The sequence below is a fragment of the Melanostigma gelatinosum genome (genome assembly GCF_949748355.1).
Source record: "Melanostigma gelatinosum genome assembly, chromosome: 18".
NCBI lineage: Eukaryota > Metazoa > Chordata > Actinopteri > Perciformes > Zoarcidae > Melanostigma > Melanostigma gelatinosum.
Genome location: NC_136651.1, coordinates 6,034,476 through 6,054,105, shown reverse-complemented (window position 1 = coordinate 6,054,105; position 19,630 = coordinate 6,034,476). Strand labels below are relative to the sequence as shown.

Sequence of the window (19,630 nt, the reverse complement as noted above, 5' to 3'; positions counted from 1 at the left end):
GGAAGTATGGATCATAGAACAGCGGAGTTTCGACGGGAAGGTGTGCCGCAAAAACGGTTAAATATAGGGAATATTTTTGGTTAAAAAGCTTTATTCGGAGATGCATTCCGCTGCTAAGTAAAGCAAGTATTAGTTGTATTATTCTGTATGTTCGGCTGTGTGTTTGTATAAAGTTAGCCAACTTGTTTTAGTGTGTTTTTGATTGATTCGTCGTTGGAGATTATCATTGCATTCATGGCTTTGATAGCGACCGATCAGGGCTGCAAGTTGAACGGGACGTCGGCGATTTACGGCCGAGTTGGACCGAGAAAAGAAGTGTTTCAAGGCAACGCGGAGGGCTTTAAACCTGCCAAAATGCACCCAAAGGAGACGGAGTACTCAACAGATGGCCTGCCCAAAGCGTTCCTGCACAGCCTGAGGACCCTGTTTGACATTCTGGATGATGGTGGACGGGGCTATGTCCACATCTCGGAGATCGAGAGCCGCTGGCAGGGGGCAGACACCCGGGATCTGCCCGGCGGGGTGCTGGACTGCCTCCGGAGGGTCACCCCGCCGCATGGCTGCCTCACCTTTGAGCGGTTCGTGGCGGGGCTGCGCTACTCCATGCTCAACCCGGAGCACAGCGCGCACTTCAGGGCCCAGGCTGCCGTGTACCCACAGCAGGCACCGAAGCATCCCCAGAAACCCGCCCCGCTGTCCACATGCAGCGTTGGGACCCGGGTTGAGAACAAGGTCCGTCCGCTTGGACCGAGCAACGTGACCAACACTCTGCAGCACCGGGCGTCCTCCCTGCAGAGCCGCGGCAGGCCGGAGGAGGGGCCCGGGTACCCCGCGTGTGGACCGGTGCGGTACGGCGCGGGCTTCGACAGGTCCGGGCGTAGTTTGGAGCAGAATTCCGTCGCTCCGGGGGGCGGGTGTTACCGGGCCGACCCGGGACATGCCACCAAACCCACACAGCCCCAGCAGAGCCGGGTCAGGTCCATTGAGTCACTGGCTCTGGAGTCACCGCAGCTCCAAGGACCAAGTAAGTGGAGCCATGAAAGCCCATGTAAATAGGTATGAATGATGTGTGTGTGTGTGTGTGTGTGTGTGTGTGTGTGTGTGTGTGTGTGTGTGTGTGTGTGAGAGAGAGAGGGTTTATGGACAGTTTACTGACTTCATGGAAGACTTATGTCAATAAGTTAAACCCCTGTCCGTCAAAATCAACACACACACACACACACACACACACACACACTCTCTGAATACAAAATGCACACCTCATCTGCGAATCAAAAGCTCAAGCAAGCTGTTGCTGTCATGCAGCTGGATCTGCATCTGCAGAGATTTCGTTTTGTTTTTATCTGTCCGTTATTTTTTCGATTAATGTTTCGTGAAAAATACCCATCACGAAAGCCCAATACGAGGTCTTTACATTGCTTGTTTTGTCTGACCGACTGTCCAAAAGTCAAAGATATTCAATTGATACGATGTGAAAAAGAAAACAGCACGTCTGCATTGTAGAAGGGTCAAAAACAGTGTTACAGCTTAAGCAGGCCCCGTTTACGGGCCGTTTATGGGTGGCTAGTTGAGTAACTGCCGTTGTTAACCCCAGGTCAGGTCAGAGGTCGTGTCAGAAATTCCCACAGCAGTTTATCTATCTTGAGGGTTTTAACTTGTGGGGGGGGCACAGTCATCCCTGCCATGGCCCCTCTGACTGGGGAACGGGTGACGGTCAGTTGTATGCGTGTTAATTTGCACCACTTTCCCCTAGTGAGATGGATGTAGGTTAGAGGAGCTGCTGGCTGAGACATTCCCACGTTGCCTGCTCATTATCTTGTTCATACAGGCTCTCACTCTCATACAAACTCACGTTTGTTCCTCTTCCTCTCACAATCATAACAGTTATTTCACATGCTCTCTCTCTCTCACACACACACTCAACTAGTCTGTCCGAGTTTGCCTGATCTCTGTAAAGCCAGGCCTGTCTGGAGCTATCAGAGTGACGCTCTCGCACACTCTGTCGAGCCCTCGGGGCTTTTCACTGCTTACGCCACTTGCTGCACTAGTGGTTTTGCTAAATAGATGGACAGATACGCCATACGACCGAAAGTTCACATACTTTTGTGTACGTTTCTTGTTGGCTCAAATTAAGGGACATCTTAATGCTAAAATATGCAATGATACGATGGCAATGCCTTGTGCAAAAAGCAAGGTCCATGAAAAGAAGGCTTTTCTGAGTTTGGATGAATCACCCAACATCAGTTGATTTTGTGGCTAAAGGGAGCAAATCCCTGCAGCCACCTTCCAAAAATCTTGTGGAAAGCTTTTCCAGAGGAGCGGAGGCTGTTATAGCAGCATATTGATGTCCAAAAATCACATGTGTGTGTAATGTTATGTCCACTTACTGGGTTTCGGGCGTCCACCGGCAGACCAGCAGCGTCCGTGCCGTCATCTCTCACATGCAGCCAAACCCTGTTGGATTAGACCAGATCACAGCAGAAAGTCCTGGGCTCACTGAATCACAGCAGCGGTGGAATCCTCCCCAACACCCCGGACATCACCGCAAAGTCCCGCCACTCTCACACACTTCATCAGAGCTGCACGACTTGGAAATCCTCCAAAGCATGTAAAAAAACTGAGATTTAATACGAGTTTAAGGAGAATCAGGCAGAGAAATCCTGTCATACGTTATCTTTGGAATAACCGAGTTGGGTTTCAAAGTTCGTTCTCGAGTTTGGAAACGGCAGCTCACAAAACAATTTCAACATTCGGCCCATTTAGTAGCCGTTTGGGAGCTTTCTAGCATATCGCATGATCTTCCTTGGCAGATGTGGTTTGCTGAAGTGAACAGAAGTCTGACTCTCCATCTTTCTCTGATGGAAGGACTTCCTTTAACTGAAGCAGGTTGCACCGTCTAGTTGAGCTTTCGGAGATGTTCTCTCGACGGTGTGTTTAAGCTCAGATACGCAACATATTTCTGTCTGCTCCACTGAACTCTTCCCTCAGTCAAGTCATTTAACAAGGGACCATGATTGAGTTCAGCTTCCAGACACATTGGCAGAGTGCAGCTCCCTCCTGTGGTGTACAGGAGCAACTCCAATGCCTCATCAGGCCAAATGAATGTCTCATCTGCAGTGTACAAAACAGGACACTTATTCTTCTAATCAATCAAATTTATGTACATTTCTTTTAGCTTATGTGATGGACTGTTAAGGATTTTCAGACTCACTTGGATTCTGCTGAATCTGGCACACACCCTTTCTAAGGTGATGCAATTTGAGCGTTTCCCTCTGTAGAAGGGAAAATACATGATTACATAAAGGATGTGATATAACCGTTGTGTAAAAACGCTGCCTCTTAGCTCGTAAAGTTGTACTTTTTCATAAAAGATTGCCCAAAGTATGTTTTCCCTGTCCTGTTGTCAGTCATGTAAAACTGCAGTTACTACAAAGTGCAGTGTTGCAATTTATTAAATCTCTGATGTTGTGAAATCAGGTTTACCAAGATCTCAGAGCGAATCAGCAACTGGATTTACCGGCGGCTCCAGGCGCCACGGGCGGAGTCGGGAAGAGCAGAGGCGGCATACCATAACCAACGGCGTGGATTATGGAATGGTTGGTACACACACACACACACAGTCTGCGTCTTAAAGGTTTTTATTAAAAGGAGCCCCGCCTGGGCCGTAGTCTTACTCATGTTTCAGTTAGAAACTGTTTTGAATGTCAGTGATGTGCATGGACACACTTCTTCATTAATAACTGGATGAACAGCAAACCAGGTCATGGGTCGACATTACTCATACACGGGTCTTCTGTGGCTCCACCAGTTTCTATTCACCTGTGAAGAACCCTGTTAGACAGCTTCTTCAAAAATATCACGACATTTATAAAACTTCTGGTCGTCACGGGTAAAACTGGGAGAGTTTTCACAGTTTTCAGGATGAGAGGATCAGTAAGAGACTTTGAGAGAGACCCGGGTCGGCTTGGACTAAATCGTTGATGATTTTCAGTGTGATTGGATATGAGAGGGATTGAGGGTTTTAAAGATATAAAATATTTTATGTATCTGGAAAAGTAAACAGTCGTAGAGGCTCTTCTCCAGTTCACTCTCTATTGGCCCCCACATTCCCCTCCCATCCGCCTCCCCCTCACTCTGCCCCTCCCACCCTCCAGTCGGGAGCTCATGCCTCCCTTCACTCTCCGTCTCTCGCCCTCTGCCTCACCATTTCTCCCTCTCTCCAGCTCGCCCCCTCTCCCTCTCCCTGTTTGTGTCGCCGTCTCTTTCCCCTGGGCCTCGGTGTCTGGAGAGGCTGACTGATCGGCTCCTTCTCACTCCCTCCCTGCCCCTCTCCTCCTCCCCCCCTTGCCCCTGGCCCTTCCACCCAGGCGACCTTGGCCCGCTGCTGCCCTGATGGTAGTAAGCCGGGTCGGGCCCAGGGGCCCGATAGAAGTAGAGGACTCGCTCGGCCGGCCCGGTCCGGCCTGGACGGCCGTGTTGGCTGCCTACACTACCGTCTTCATCCCCCTCAGCAGCAGCCTGTACAGCAGCAAGGCCCTGCACTTTTTCCTCTGGGTGAGTCGGACGAGAGAGGGAGAAGGAAAGGAAGAGATGGTTGTAGAGGATACAACATTTAAGTCCCTCTTTGAGATGGTTTGGTAATGAGTGCATTTCATGATTTGAAGATGGTTGTTTTGATATTTAATTTGGACTGTTGAGATTTATAGAATTGGGGGGGGATTCGGTGTTGAAGCGAAAATGCCAAGTGTGTGGTTACTACCTTTTCTGTTTTAGATCATCGTCATTGAATATCTTTGACGTATGAACAGTTTGTTTGACAAAACAACCAAGAACTTGATCTGCATTTTTGTCAGTGTTTTCCTAAGATTTCAAAAGTAACTGACAGATCAATAATAAAAAAAAAACCCTCTTTCAGGGACTTTGGGTCTTGTTGTTCGCTCTAACCCGTTGTGGTTTTGTTGAACTTCAGGTTTTGGACAGAGCTGAGAGGAAGTGATTGACAGAAGTCATTGATAAAGAAAGACAATGCCAATACTTCCTGGTTTCATTTTGCTGCTTTTCTCTCTTTTTAATATAAAGCTAAATTGAATATATTTGGAGTTTTTACACCGTCAATAACAATCAATCGAATAATCAGAAAAACACTGGACAGATGAATGCATGTAAATCGTTGTTAGCTGCAGCTCTGAACAGCTTCTGGATTTGTATGTTGCCGCTGATCTGCTGATATATTGTAGAGCTTCAAGGTTCAGGCCACGCCGTGTCATGGTGCTTTGTAGTTGAACGGCCGTTGTGTTCTTCTTTGTGTTTTCAACTCAACAGCTTATGCAACGTGCGTCATGTTATTGTATGCGTAGTCATGCCTGCTCACTCAGCCAGCACACACACATACATGCACATACGTTCCATAAGCTTTCAGACATTTGTTGTTCTGCTCCCTCTCTGTATTTGGATTTTCTATATATTTTTTTAAACAGTAGGGTGTTCCTGCTTCATTCATCCATGCTTCATTCTAGACCCCCCTCTCCTCTCTGTGTCCCCTCACTTTGGGCTCTTTGGGGAAAGAGCACACATATTTTAAACAGGGTTTGAGTCGAGACTCTTGAAATGCCTCGTCCTGTTTTAGTCCACTTTGGCAACACGTATCGCTGTGTACGAGCATGGCTGTGTTTTAAACAGCACTGGTGAGCGATGATCAGAGGAATGTACTGAGCTACAACGGGGGACATGATGGGTGGATAGAAAGCTCGACACACCAGGTGGCTGAATGCCAGCAATGAGGCCTGTGGCAGTGTGCTGCATGGACAGCCTGGTCAGCACAACTCAATGCAGCCTTGCTGGGGTGAACACACACACACACACACACTGGGGCGGCCATAGCTGAAGTGCTGTTTACCCCCATTCTTAGGTTGCTGCGCTGTTGCCATGCCGCCGGACTGATTGCTCCTCTAAACAGTGTTCAGGATGGGAGAGAGAGAGAGTCCGGCGCCATTGTCTCCGCCAGCACAAAAGAGTTCGCTGCAGATGCCCTCGTGAAAAGATGGGAGTTTGTCTACCATGCAGGCTACCGGCAGCCAGAAATCAATAATTCGATTTCATCTTGGCGTCGACCTGAAAGCTCTCTTAGTGATGGCATCGGGAATATAAAATGTAATGTTTTCTGTCTCTGTGTGACTTCAGCCAGGTTTGTTTTTGTCTGTTCCTAATCACGTTGTTTTTCTCTTTCTCCTCTTCTACCCCTTTCCTGTCCCCCTCTGTTTTTTTTTACTTCCCAACAACGTACCCTCCTTTTTTAACTTTCAACTCGCACAGTTGAAGCAAATGAAAGAGCTGGAGCAGGAGAAGGACTCTCTGCTGGCGGGCCTGGAGGTGGTGGAGCGGGCCCGCGACTGGTACCAGAGCCAAATCCACAACGTCACAGAGAGACAGCGGCAGGTCGGCCAGAGCTCCCACTCCACGGTCAGTTCAAACACAGACTGTTAAAAGTGTTAAACATGCAAACCGTTTGGTTTTAATCGCTATCGACGAAAATATATTTCCAGCACATGTGTAATAACGATTTATAGCTGTTGAACTTTTTTCAAAATACAAACTTTTGAAGATTATTCATTTGACCCAAACATAAACACTAAGTATTATATTTTAGTCAGTCCCACAGATTGGAAAATGTCATGTTCAGTCGTCAAACAGGGTACAATACCGCGTGGTAGAGGAAGAGGCAGCTATTTCTCTTCCACAGTAGCCTCATCATGGTTTTGCTTATATTGGAGACATTATTTGGCACAGGTCTTCCTCACAGTATCCTGCTTATTGACTACTTTAAATCAACTTTTTACCGAAGTTTGTCCTTGGTTGGTTAAGCCATCATCCCTCCCGGTCACCTTGTTTTTAAGACCTTTTGCTACTTTCTTGACTTTGAATTGTCTTTTATGTTCTCTCCTCTCAGGATTTCTTCACAGAAGCCAATCAGAGTCGCATGAATGTTCTAATACCCAAATTGCAAGAAGTCAACCGCTGCCTAAATGACCTTATTTCCTGCTCTGGGATTGTGAGTGTTGCCTGAATATTCAATTCAGGGAAATTCCTCTCTATACCAAGTTATGGGAAGTTGCGTATTCTAGACGTAAATGATGACACTCTTCCTTCATGTCCGGTCCCTCTCTCTTTCCCCAGCAGTCATTTCCTTCCAGCTCTGCTCAGACAGCAGCTAACCCCCAGCCTCCGGGTCCAGCTCCTCCCCAAGCCATCCAGAGGCTGAAGGACCAGAACCGACTTCTCACTCAGGTTCGACACAGTCTACACATTGACAGACAGAGGGCGCCAGTCAGTACTGCTGCTTTTTAAAGTCACTCGCTGCTTTTATTTTCCTTCTTTTCATGAAGGAGGTGACAGAGAGGAGCGAGCGGATCGCCCAGCTGGAGCAGGAGAAGTCGGCGTTGATAAAACAGCTTTTTGAGGCTCGAGCCCGCAGCGCGCAAGACACCAGCACCATGGACTCCACCTTCATCTGAAAACAACTACACTCCACCCAACAAACCTTTCCAATGTCAGCGAAACGCTTTCAGCTGGGAATCATCACGACGCTGGTCCGGAGCAAACTTTTCATGAGACTGTAAGCCGACTTGTAGCACCTTTTAGCCATGACACGCCAACACCCTCGACTGCAGCGTGTGACCACTTCACCCCAAACCGCGCACCTAGGTGTGACTTGACCCGAGAGCCTCTTACTTGCTGCCTTTTTTTTACGTTTCCTGCACAAACACTCCAAATAAGCTGAAAGACACTATCAACAAAACCAGCAGAGCTCTCATGAGATCCCATCACTCCAATACTTGCAGGATTACAGCGTCTGCAAGATCTCCACTCCCAGTCCCAAAAGACTGGTTTTTTTTTTACTTCAGCTGTTGACAGGCAACATGAACTTTAACTTCGTGGGGGGGTTGGGGGGGGTTGGTTTCTGTTGGAATTAAATGCCATATTCTCACAGTTTAATATGAAAACAAATCATCAGCTACATCTGCTTGCTGTGACCCATCAATGACACATGTTTTAGTTTGGTTCTTTGATCTTAATGATATTAAGATACCCTTTGCTCTTGTCATTCAGTATCTCCTTCCTGTTAATGTAAAATAATAATGTGTTTACCTTGACATTAGCTTCCTGGGTTTATAGAGTGTTTCATTTAAAATGCCGAGAGACTAGAATTACTGGAAGGACCCGTTTTATATTATGGTAGCATGTTTAATGTTCAGACCCTTTTTAGGAATTTTTATTTTTTAAAGTTGGGAAAAAAAAATGAGAGAGATGAGAGGACAGCCTTAAGAGCTGTAGAGGCAGAGACGGACGAAAGAAGTTTGGAAGTTTGCACTTAGAAGAGAGCTGAGGAAGACAAACAGAAGACGGTGAACGTGTCGGAGCAAGAGCTCCGTGGTTGGGAGATCTTCTGGAGTCACGTCGGAAACAAAAGGAAAATCACTTTGGCTATCGAGTGCCGCATACCCTATACGTGTTTACAGTGGATTCTTTGCATGGGTCGTATTATTCAGCTCCAAAATATTTATCTTCTGAAGAGATTTTATGTTTGAAACCTGGAGATCAGCACTAAATGTAAGAACCCATTCTGTCCTCTTTACCAGGATGAGTACAAACACACGGCCATCCACACAGTTTACAAGAGGATCATTTAGTGAGTGGGTGGCGGTAGAATAAAACAAGCGGAGTTTTATAATGGATCTGTATGGTACTGCTGGGATGTCTGCACATAACATATTGTTGATGTCTGTTTCCCACTTGTTTGATTGTATGTTTCTTGCTGCTCAAACTACATGATGTGTGAGTGAAACTCTTTTCCTTCCGCTTTCTGTTGAAAATTCAGAGAAAAATGTAAAACTATAAATACGACCAAACTGTTGACGATGATTCTGTGGTTCCTTGCTGTGTGTTTTTTTTCTCATTCTCTAAAAGGTTGAAATAATCGAAACACTTATATCTCAGTATTAAATGGATTTAGAATCCCTTTAAACCAAAGCAATGCATTCAAAACAACAAATACAATGTGCATTACCTAAATAATTACAAATATTTATCACATTTTAAGATTTCATATTTCTTCTCCTTCCATGTGAAGATGGCAACATTTTTTAAATGGCAATTTATTCTAACCTTGAGGCTCATCTTTTAAATAGAGAAGCTTCTTCGGGGTATTTGCACAGTTGTTTTCAATGATATATTAGTTTTAATCAAAGGGCCGCTCTGTTCTCAACATTAAAGCGGATCATAACTTAAACTGAGCAACTCTCGCGCAGTAGTTTGACTTCTCCTTTACTGCTTCCACATTCTGATGTGAAAGAGTGAAGCGTTTCGCATGAGTGAGTTTCCAGGAGGGTCCGTCCTGCTTAGTTCTGTTGTGATTTCCTGTCATGAATTCAGGAAATGTCCCTAGATAGTGAGTATGATCTGATGTAATCCATGCACCACATTTCCACTTACCCCTCCGATGTGATTAGCTCTGCTCGGTTTTTAATGAGGCGTCTTGACTGGAGACCTAGTGCAGTGAATTATAGATGGCTGCCGCTGAACACTCAAAACCGTGATGGCCCCTCTGTTCGGTTCCTCTGCTGTGTCTGTGCTTTCTTTCTCCAGGGCTGCAGACCTGATTGGGGATTAATCAGTGGCATTGGACACACCTGGGCCCGATGTGCCCCATTTATGCCCTAATTGATGTCATGAATTTGCTGTTGATGGTTGTGTTGGTTTCATTTATTTCTTCCTTTTCTCTCACAGCCAGAAGTTTGTTGCTTGATTTTATGTGGCTGTTAAGCACAATATTATTTAGAAAAGATATATGTGTGTGTGTGTGTGTGTGTGTGTGTGTGTGTGTGTGTATCTATTTTTTTACAATCAGGTTTGATCAAAACCTTATAAAATAGCTGCTGAAAAGTGCTGCTTTATGCAGAAATATGAACAAACTGATTTCAATCTTTTTACCATTATATGTGAAGGGAAAATGAATGCATAATACAAATCTGCAAATATGTTCAACTGAAGTTACAACTTCAGGAAGCGCCAAGGATTTCTGAGACGGCCTGTTTGAACACAAGCAGCCGGGGGCTGACCGGTGTGTGTGGAGAGACACATCTTCCTCCTTATAGGAGGTGGGAGACACATCTTCCTCCTTATAGGAGGTGGGAGACACATCTTCCTCCTTATAGGAGGAGGGAGACACATCCTCCTCCTATAAGGAGGAAGACACATCTTCCTTCTTATAGGAGGAGGGAGACACATCTTCCTCCTTATAGGAGGAGGGAGACACATCTTCCTCCTTATAGGAGGTGGGAGACACATCTTCCTCCTTATAGGAGGTGGGAGACACATCTTCTTCCTTATAGGAGGAGGGAGACACATCTTCCTTCTTATAGGAGGTGGGAGACACATCTCCCTCCTTATAGGAGGTGGGAGACACATCTTCTTCCTTATAGGAGGAGAGAGACACATCTTCTGCCTTAGGGGCGGGAGACACAACTCCCGTGAACCTGACACCAGTACAAACACGTTCAGAGACAGAGGGAAAACAAACCTGGGTCAAGTTTCATCAGTCGGCTCATCAAGCTGTTCAAACAGCCTGAAACACACATGGAACAACACACAACCTGCACACTGACGAAGAAGTGATCAATTATAATAGAGTCAATTGGCCTTTCTACAGCAACATGTTGATACAGTGTAATATATCCACTATCTTAACATCGATTGGCGTTGATAATGAACTACTGTACTCAATACTGTAACCTACTTTTTTCTATACTACATTCATTTGATAACTCAAAATGTTATCAACAAATACATTATGATAATATAGTATTAATTAATAAGACTTTATTTATCCAAAGGAAACATTCATATTTATATAACTAAGTAAATTAGAATTAGTCACAACTTTACCAGATGCAACATTAAAGTGATTAATGAATGAATCAATCACCATAATCCAACATTGTGATCCCATACGTTAATCTGAAGTGGCCTACTCTGCAAAATTAGTACTTTTACTCTTGGTAATTAAAGTACACTGTCATTTACTTTTGTTCTTTTACTTAAGTAAACGTATGTGACATTTACTTGTAACAGAGTATTTATGCACTGTGGTATTACTACTTTGAAGTAAAAGTTCTGAATTCATGTCCCAGCTTTTAATAGGAGTGAAAGGTCAACGGTCACCTGAGAGGTCATTCAACCATCCTCAAAAACAACACTGTCTGTAGACACCACGAACAAAAACACAATGAAATACGTACTGTGAGCGTAAATCACGGCGTGAGGGGATCCGTAGCTCTCAGTAGAGAGCTGTTCTTCCTTGTTCTCTTCCCTGTTCTCCCTGTTCTTCATGTTGGGTGAAGCACAAACTCGCCGACGGACATCACACCTTGAAACACGCGTCAGCCTCACGTAACATATTACACATCGTTACACTGACTTGAATCAGAAGTGATTTTCTGGACTGTTGCATCAGTTGTTTACTGACGATTTTCCGTCAGGCACCATCGGCTTGTTGCATCATTGCCAATCGGTGTGAATGGATGACGGCTTGCCACAACACACACAAACCTGTTTCTATACTTCACCGCTTTGCCCCCCCCCCCAACTCACTTTCACACTTTCATTCATCTTCATGCTTGTTTTATGATTTATTTTATTCTTCATTTTAAATGTGGGATGGATGTACATGGGGCCCAAAGAAGACATCGTAGCATCGAGGGAAAGTCCTCAGCTCCCACACCCTCGTCTGATTGGATGATCAGGATCCCTGAAGTGTTGGGTCATCTTCCATAAGATGTTTTCCATATTTTTAGGTAAGGGTTCTGTATCTGCTCACACTGGGACAGACGCACACAGGAAGCGCAAGGATTAAGTGGAGAGTGGGGACCCCAGTCACTTTAGGAAGATGCTGCAGCATCCTGTTGACCAGGTAAGTATTCAACTTCTCACCGCTAAATTCAAATACTGCATTTTTACGTACACATCTTGTGTCCTGGGAGAGTTCTTCATCCTTATAGCTGTGTCTTTTACTGTGGTAATTATTTGCAGACTTTATTAGATGAGACAAGGCTCTGTCTTTGCAGTCAGGTTGCACATTTACATGTCACCCTTAGATACAGAGATAGGGGAATGAACCGCCTGTTGACATGGTGGAAACATCTAGGATGACACGCAAACAATTGTGCAAGCCATTTCATGAAGCCACGCTGAACACGCTGCCATTTCATTGGCTAAGCATGAGCGTGTGGAAATTAAGTAGTTCGAGGAGTCAGTGTGACAGTGTGACAGTTCAGGGAAGATCAGTTGATTCGACAACCAAGTGCCAGTTCAAGGTAAGAGGCTTCACTTATACAAAAACTGCATTGAAAGAAAATTTATTGTACGAATGCATGAAACCACTTCATGTGTGTGTGTTTCTATTTTAAGTTCAAGAACTATGCGATTGAACGCTATTTTTTTTCTTGATTTTTACAACTTTTTACAAGCATTTGAGGCAGACTGATGTAACAGTATTATATAGGAGTGTTATCTTTGATGATGAAATTTATTTATAGATTTATTTGAATTTATTTACAAAGTGCTTAACAGAGCAGACATTTAAAAGCATAAAAAACACAATGTGACCCTAGGGTCAATAAATTACATACACAGAGAAAAATAAAAAATTAATAAAATTAATAATAAAATAAATAATAAAAATGTAAAACTTATTTTGAGAGCAGGTCTAGGACATGGGTTTTTACTCAAACGCCAGCCTAAAAAGGTGGGTTTTGAAAGGTGGGCTTTGATCCAGTGCAGTAGCTGCTAAAATATGCATTTGTCTTTCTTACTTTTTGTAAGTGACCATGCCTCAGAATGTTTTAGTTTTACTGTTATCTACGCTATTATTACGGTTTTGCTTGATGAGTTAGGCGATCTATTTTATTACAGAGGGTGTTTAGAGGAAGTACATTTCTTCACAGGACGTTTGAACTATTTATGAACTGTGTCACTTGGCACTTCCTTGAAAGCATTTCAAAAACACATCACACAACCGAGTTGATGTACAGGCAGCGTACATCAACCATATTTGCATGTTTAAATATCAACCATTGTGTCATCGTTGACCCTCATCTCAAAGGTAACGGACTGTTTTCGTTCTAACACCTGATCGGAATGAATGTGTCTGTTCCGTTCATCCGACAGATCTTTGTTCCTCTGGCTGCCGTCCTCTGATGGAGGTTTCATACAACAACTCTCACAGATCCCCCAACTACACCGATGGTGAATTGACAGTGTTTGAGCAGTGCAAAGACATGCCCGCTGTTCTCATTTGGTACCTGGTCCTGCAGTTCATCAATATGTTCCTGGGCATCCCGGCCAACCTCACGGTGCTGTGGCTCATCTACAAGAACAAGGGGGACTCGTCCACCTCAGATATCTTCATCTGTCATCTGGCGATTCTAGACGTGCTCTTCTGTCTCACCCCTCCGCTTGAGCTGGCCAACATAGTCTTCCTCGCCACCAGCAGCAGCTGGTACGTCCTGCGCTTCTTCTACGGCCTCAAAGACTCCTCACCTCTCTTCCTCTGCTGCATCTGCCTGGACCGCTACATGGCCGTGGTCCACCCCATCACCTTCACCGAGCTCAAGGACCGCCACCACAGAGCAGTCCTGGCCATCGTAGTCTGGCTGATCACTCTGGCCTACGCCGCCGCTAAATGTGTGGGCAACATCGTCCACTTCGAGGTGGTCTTCACTGTGATGATCCTGGCATCGTTCGCCTTCATGGTGTTCTGCAACATCTCGATCCTCTATGTGCTGAGGCAGTCCGGGCCCGGCAGAGACGTGATGCACCCTGTGAAGAAGAGAGCCTTCAAGATGGTCCTCATCATCCTGGCTATCATCGTGTTCAACTACTTCCCACCCGTCGTCCTGTTACCCTTCCAGCACTACTACTCCCCCGAAGTGTATCTTTGCTACATCCACTATGTCGCATTCGGCTTGATGGACTTCAGCAGCAGCATTCAGCCGTTGCTCTACCTGTCTAAGCCAGCGGTTCTCAAACTTTTCCTGTCGCGCCCCACTTCGGAGGAAGAGAAATGTTCATGCCCCACCACCACATCAAAATTCTAACAAAATGGTCCATGTTGAACTTTTATTGAAGTAACATTTTGTGACTCCTCCGTCTTCACGTTATTATGAGATAGTAAGTCATTATTTTGAGATAGTATCTCATTATAATGACTTACAGCATCTGTATTTTTCCTCACAGTGGCGGAAATGGGCTTCCATACATTTCGCCATGTATTTATTAATTACTTTAAAAAAAAAAAAAACATTCTGCATTTCCCCCTGCAATACCACCGCGCCCCACTAGAGGGCCGCGCCCCACAGTTTGAGAACCACTGGTCTCAGGAAAAGCTTTGTTTTTTAAAATATATTAATGTTCTGTTGTTGTGAAATATATGAGAATATATCATGTTCTTGTTTGATCAGATTATTAAAAAGATGGATTGTGCAGTGGTTTCCAGCCTGCGGGATGGGCTCAAAAGATTGAAGTTCTTGCCTGTTTTGAGGAAGAAATAATTAACAGCACATAGTTTAGATTTATAGATTTCTCAAAAATATCTCTGCCGGAGAACATAACTGCGTATTAAATATTTAACTTTTACGATAAAGTGCTGGTTCACCAAACGACAAAGTTACCGTGGACGTTATGTAGCATGCAGATAGTTTGTGCTTGTCAAGTTTCAGAGATACAAGAGCTGGAACAATCAGTCGATTGATCCATAGAAAATGAATCATTAAACATTTGAATCGTTAAAAATATGTTTAAGCATGACATGAAAAAGATTGCAAGTTCCAGCTAAATATTTGGGAGGGTAAAAAAAAGGTTGAAGACGACATTTTCCACTTTCCTTTTTCCTTCTCATTTTCTTTTAGACTAAACAATTATTTGATGAATTGGAAAAGACTTCACTATATACTCTGTCGTATTTGCTTTTCTGGTTGCGCTAAATGTGTAAAAATGTGTGTATCTGTACTTTAAGGAACATGTAAAAAAATATGTTTTTCTTGCACACTGCCCTTGATTCAAAATAGCATAAATAAGTCAAACAGAAATCATTTGGTTCACTTTTCTCTTTAATTTAGACACAGATCACATGAAGGTAAGTCACAATAAACTCCTAGTAGCGAACACTCAGTCTGAAATACATTGCCGCGCAGGCATATCAACGAGTTGCCACAACAAACAGCAGCCCTATCATCATAAACATGACATTTCACTCCCGCGTGTGTCAGTTGTACATAAATCAAGAGTTCCTGGTAGAACAGCGAACAAGCTAAAACAAAACCTCTCGACGCCCTTTGATATCAGCATTGGCTTACAAAACAACTATTCATTTAACAGTGAAAGCTGCTCAATCAACACACATTTGCAGTGACATTCATCGCAGTAACGTTATCATATAAATACATTCGTGTCAGACTGCTGACTGTATAGTTAAAGCTATATACAGCAATATATTAATCATCAGTTAGAAATCGTTTCTAACTCTCTGGCTACTACAACGCGTATACATGGGTGTAGAAGCATCTTAACGTCTTAATTCTTAAACAACTATATTGTTATTTTTTTTTCCCTTGCGGGGAAATTTCATTTTCTCAACAAAGAGGTCAGGACCACAAAAAAAACCTGGTCTGGGATTCAGTGTCTTGTTTCAGCAGGGTGGTTAAATCATTGGTCGTCACTGCTTTCAATAACTTTTCCTTTAAAGCACTTTGACATTTTGGTAACATACAGTATGTAGAAAAGAACAGCAGCTCTTTTAGGGTCTTGTCTTCTTGTCTCTGAACGCTGTGTTGTGAGAGAGAAGACTAAAAGATGGCGGAGTATTTGGATCTACTATAACCACAGCAAATAGACAACAGTGTACTGCCCTGTACCACAAACATCACAAACAGTGAGATGATTTCACACACAGCACTCAGTCTCAGCCTTCATATCACTCGGTTCTAACCTCTATCGGTGTCTGACGGCGTCTCCGAGGCTGAGGGCCGGTTGGTTTCAGCCTCGCTGGTGCTCCCCTCGCTCTGAGCCTTCTGCTCCTTGGCCGCGTGCATCTTCAGGTGCTTCTTAAGGGAGGACTGGTCGGTGTAGCTCTTCCCACACTGGTTGCAGAGGAAGGCCTTCTCTTTGGTGTGGACCAGTTCGTGTCTCTTTAAGTGACCCGACCTGCCGAAGGTCTTGTTGCAGTACGAGCAGCTGTACTCCTTCTCCCCCGTGTGAGTCCTCTGGTGCAACTTCAGGCTGCTGGCCACCGTGAACTTCTTGCCGCACTCGCTGCAGCTGTACGGCCTTTCTCCCGTGTGCATCCGCATGTGTATGGTGAGGTGGCCCGCCTGGCTGAAGGTCTTCTTGCACAGCTCACAGCTGTAGGGCCTCTCTCCGGTGTGAATCCTGTAGTGCGTTTTGAGGTCGCCCAAGCCGTTGAACCGCTTCCCGCACTGAGCGCAGCAGTACGGCTTCTCCCCGGTGTGGATCCTCTCGTGTATGCGCAGGTTGCCCGCGTTGCTGAAAGTTTTGCCGCACCCCTGGCAGCTGTAAGGCCTCTCCCCCGTGTGAGTCCGCAAGTGGACTTTCAGCTGGTTGTGCTCGTTGAAGCGCTTCCCACAGTGCGAGCAGGAGTACGGCTTCTCTCCGGTGTGGACGCGTTTGTGTATCCTGAGCTGACTGGGATGGGCGTACGTTTTGCTGCAGAGGTTGCAGCAGTAGGGTCGCTCTCCCGTGTGGGTGCGCTTGTGGGTTTTGAGGAGATCGGCCCGGCCGAAGCGTTTGCTGCAGTAGCTGCAGCCGTGGGCCTTTTCGCTGCTGTGCGTCTTGATGTGGATGTTGAGCGAGGCGGCTCGACTAAAGGTTTTGGGACAGGTGGGACAGCGCAAGAAGTTGCCGCGAATCTCCAAAAACGCTTGTGCGGGAACAGCAGCGTTTTCCTCACGCGCCACTACTTCTGCCACCACAACCTGTCTGCTTGCTGCCGTCTCCGGTTCTGAGTCAGGATAACAATTCAACGCATGAGTCAACTCTTGCTTAGAGTCGTCGTCGCCGCACTGCAACACCCCATTCTGCTCCTCTTCCTCCGTCTTAATGAACTGTCCATCCTGCATGTAAGTGTCAGAGACAACGGTGACTTTGACTTCATCGTCGCTGCCTCTGGATTCCTGCTCGAGGCCTTCGGATGGCAGCAGAGGTTCATATGCATCATGACTGACCTCCGTGCTCTCATTCTTCACCGGCCTCATTGTCAGATTGAGAAGGGATGAAGGCTGGGAGAGGTCAATAGCACCGCTTTCATCCAGGTCTGGCTCTGCTTTTACCGATATCAAGTTCTGGGTGGACGCACACACCTCGCCTGTGTTCACACATGGCCTTTCTACCATTTGATCAGTCTGCAGTAGAAACGAGGAAGAGGATATACTGTCCCTCGTCTTGTCTTTCTGCCTCCCCCTGAAGCTCTTCTTGTCACTGCTGCATATGGACATCTTGAACGTGCTCTGAGTGGAGCTGATGGGACAATTCTTCCATTCTGAAGTCGAAAGATTTTCAGTGGCATCTTGTTCACAAACATCTGTGAAAAGGAAAAGCCATATTAATGAACAAACTAGTACTTTAGCGGACAGTAGTACAATAAACTGGGGAAAGAACCGAATGACATTGTGGAAGCAACAAAACAACCTGAAATAACTCAACTGACTTACAATGTAAAGTGACATCAACTGATTTTTCCAGCTTTTGGTTAAATGACAAAATCACACTGTTTTTGTCTCGACTGAGGGAATTATTTGATTCTTTAGCTGCTAAATGCTCCACTATGTCCACATCGTAGTAATTAGGTACACAGATCGTATACAGCGGGTTGCAGTAGCTGTTATTTAAGCTCAGACTCTTAAGCTATTTGGTTCACACAGTTTCCTCTCAGCTATCTATGAATCTTAGTTCTAGATAACGCAGTCAATAAAAACGTGTAATTCCTATTTACATCTTCCGGTACACAAATATTCTGGTTGACTGTAGGATCGGCCTGTGTTGTGGTGCCATCATTAGTATAGGCAGGATGCTGTGACAGTAATGCACTACAGTGATGTACAGTGTAGTTAAATACTGCACTACACACGGATCCCCAGGCCTATGTACTACCTCATGCACGTTTGCACAGCCATTGTTCCTGCATTGTTTACGTCTGCTAGCCTTTTCTGATCTCATACTGTCGCACACATCTCTCTCTCTCACACACATACAGACACACACGCACAATTCGCTGACAATGCAGGGGATACTGGAACAACAGGCACGAAGCTACACTGTACCGAGTGTAGACGACCCCTACCTCGTGCAGCAGACTCGGTGGTCTTCTGTGCAAACAGCAGCCGCTTCAGGCCCTCGTTTTCAGACTCGACCCTCTGTATTGTGCCCTGGTACTCGGACAGGGTCCGGTCCACCGAGTCCAGGATGTCACTCACTGTGGCCTTAAAGATCTCATTCAGCGACGACTCCAGGAAGACTTTCAGATCACTAGACGTGGCCATGTTGGACCGAGCGGTTGCGGACAACTCGCCAGATGGTTTGTACACGGTTGAACGTATCTGCGAGGGAGGGAGGGGTGGGGGTAAGTGGGTGTGTGCGACTCTGCTGCCGTGTGCGGAACAAACAAAGCAGAGACAGTCGCACGAAAGTGACGATGAGGAGAAGCTAATTGTTGCTAACTAGCCTGTAGCGCCCCTGCTGGTGTGGAGGGGAACCATCGGCTTAGCCGGGGCCCTAGCTAACGTCATTGTGATACTGTGCACACAAATAACCACGGTGATAAATGGTGTTTCAATAACAAGAAGAAGAACTGAAAAACCATAGCAGCACTACTGGGTCATCACTAATACTACTAGTGCCACTACTACTCCTAAATCAGCTACTGCAACCACTAAGCTAGCCACTAACTCACTACAACTGCAAGGATGCTCACATAGATGCTAGGTAATGCTAATATTTTAATACCAACGGTCAACTGCATGCTAATGATGCTAACGACACTGCTTGCAATGTTTCCTTAGATTAGCTAGCGGCTACATCAAGAGTAAAGCTAAAAGTGACAATGCTAATCATGTAACTCTCACTCAAAACGAATATCAATTATGTGACGTAATCATATTAATAACTCGGGTTATCTGGGCTTCTCTTAGCTAATGTGTTTGTTAGTATGATAGACGTTTACTGCAACAAAGTTAGTAACAAGAGTGCGAACAAATAAATGCTTCTTTTAATCAAGCTGGTAATGATTTTTTGACTTATGACGTTAATCATGCGAGTGATGAGTGCTCATTATGCAAATAGCAACGCTTATGCAAACTAACTAAAACAATGTCTGCTATTATTGTGAAGTGGTTACATCAATCAAATGAAGGCAAATGTGTTTATCAGTTAAAGCTGCTAACATAAAAATAAAGAGTCCCTTAAAATATCTATTTAGTCTTGTTTTTGTTGGTAAGCCTAAAAACTATAACTCATGTCTGTGTTGAACAGGCTTGTCTGCTCACAGCCAGACACCAGAAACCAGAGG

General features: G+C 45.0%; 3 protein-coding genes across 4 annotated transcripts; 2 read left to right on the top strand and 1 right to left on the bottom strand.

Moving 5' to 3' along the window:
• Window positions 1-37: 37 nt before the first annotated feature.
• On the top strand, window positions 38-7,910 carry sapcd2 (suppressor APC domain containing 2). 2 transcript variants are annotated; one of them, XM_079289629.1, is made up of 6 exons: window positions 38-1,024; window positions 3,478-3,596; window positions 6,313-6,459; window positions 6,947-7,048; window positions 7,177-7,284; window positions 7,383-7,910. In XM_079289629.1, the coding sequence occupies exons 1-6, from the start codon at window positions 235-237 to the stop codon at window positions 7,509-7,511; spliced, it is 1,395 nt and encodes a 464-aa protein (XP_079145755.1). In that variant the 5' UTR covers window positions 38-234; the 3' UTR covers window positions 7,512-7,910. The 2 variants fall into 2 exon arrangements, with proteins under 2 accessions (XP_079145755.1, XP_079145754.1); XM_079289628.1 differs by having other exon boundaries at window positions 7,174-7,284.
• Window positions 7,911-13,250: 5,340 nt separating this feature from the next.
• Window positions 13,251-14,150, top strand: hcar2 (hydroxycarboxylic acid receptor 2; the record flags this gene model as incomplete). Its single annotated transcript, XM_079289368.1, has 1 exon — window positions 13,251-14,150. One exon carries the CDS (start codon window positions 13,251-13,253, stop codon window positions 14,148-14,150), a length of 900 nt encoding a protein of 299 aa, XP_079145494.1.
• Window positions 14,151-15,165: 1,015 nt separating this feature from the next.
• LOC306792293 (uncharacterized protein) lies at window positions 15,166-18,605 on the bottom strand (the record flags this gene model as incomplete). The annotated part of the gene is made up of 2 exons (XM_079289366.1): window positions 15,166-17,647; window positions 18,407-18,605. 2 exons carry the CDS (start codon window positions 18,603-18,605, stop codon window positions 16,035-16,037), a joined length of 1,812 nt encoding a protein of 603 aa, XP_079145492.1. The 3' UTR covers window positions 15,166-16,034.
• Window positions 18,606-19,630: the final 1,025 nt, after the last annotated feature.

Bases quoted from the DNA above. Each gene is read 5' to 3' on its own strand.
- sapcd2 (XM_079289628.1), top strand. From the start codon at position 235: ATGGCTTTGATAGCGACCGATCAGGGCTGCAAGTTGAACGGGACGTCG. The intron at 6,460-6,946 runs GTCAGTTCAAAC...CTCTCCTCTCAG, and splicing joins GCCAGAGCTCCCACTCCACG to GATTTCTTCACAGAAGCCAA. The intron at 7,285-7,382 runs GTTCGACACAGT...CTTTTCATGAAG, and splicing joins AGAACCGACTTCTCACTCAG to GAGGTGACAGAGAGGAGCGA.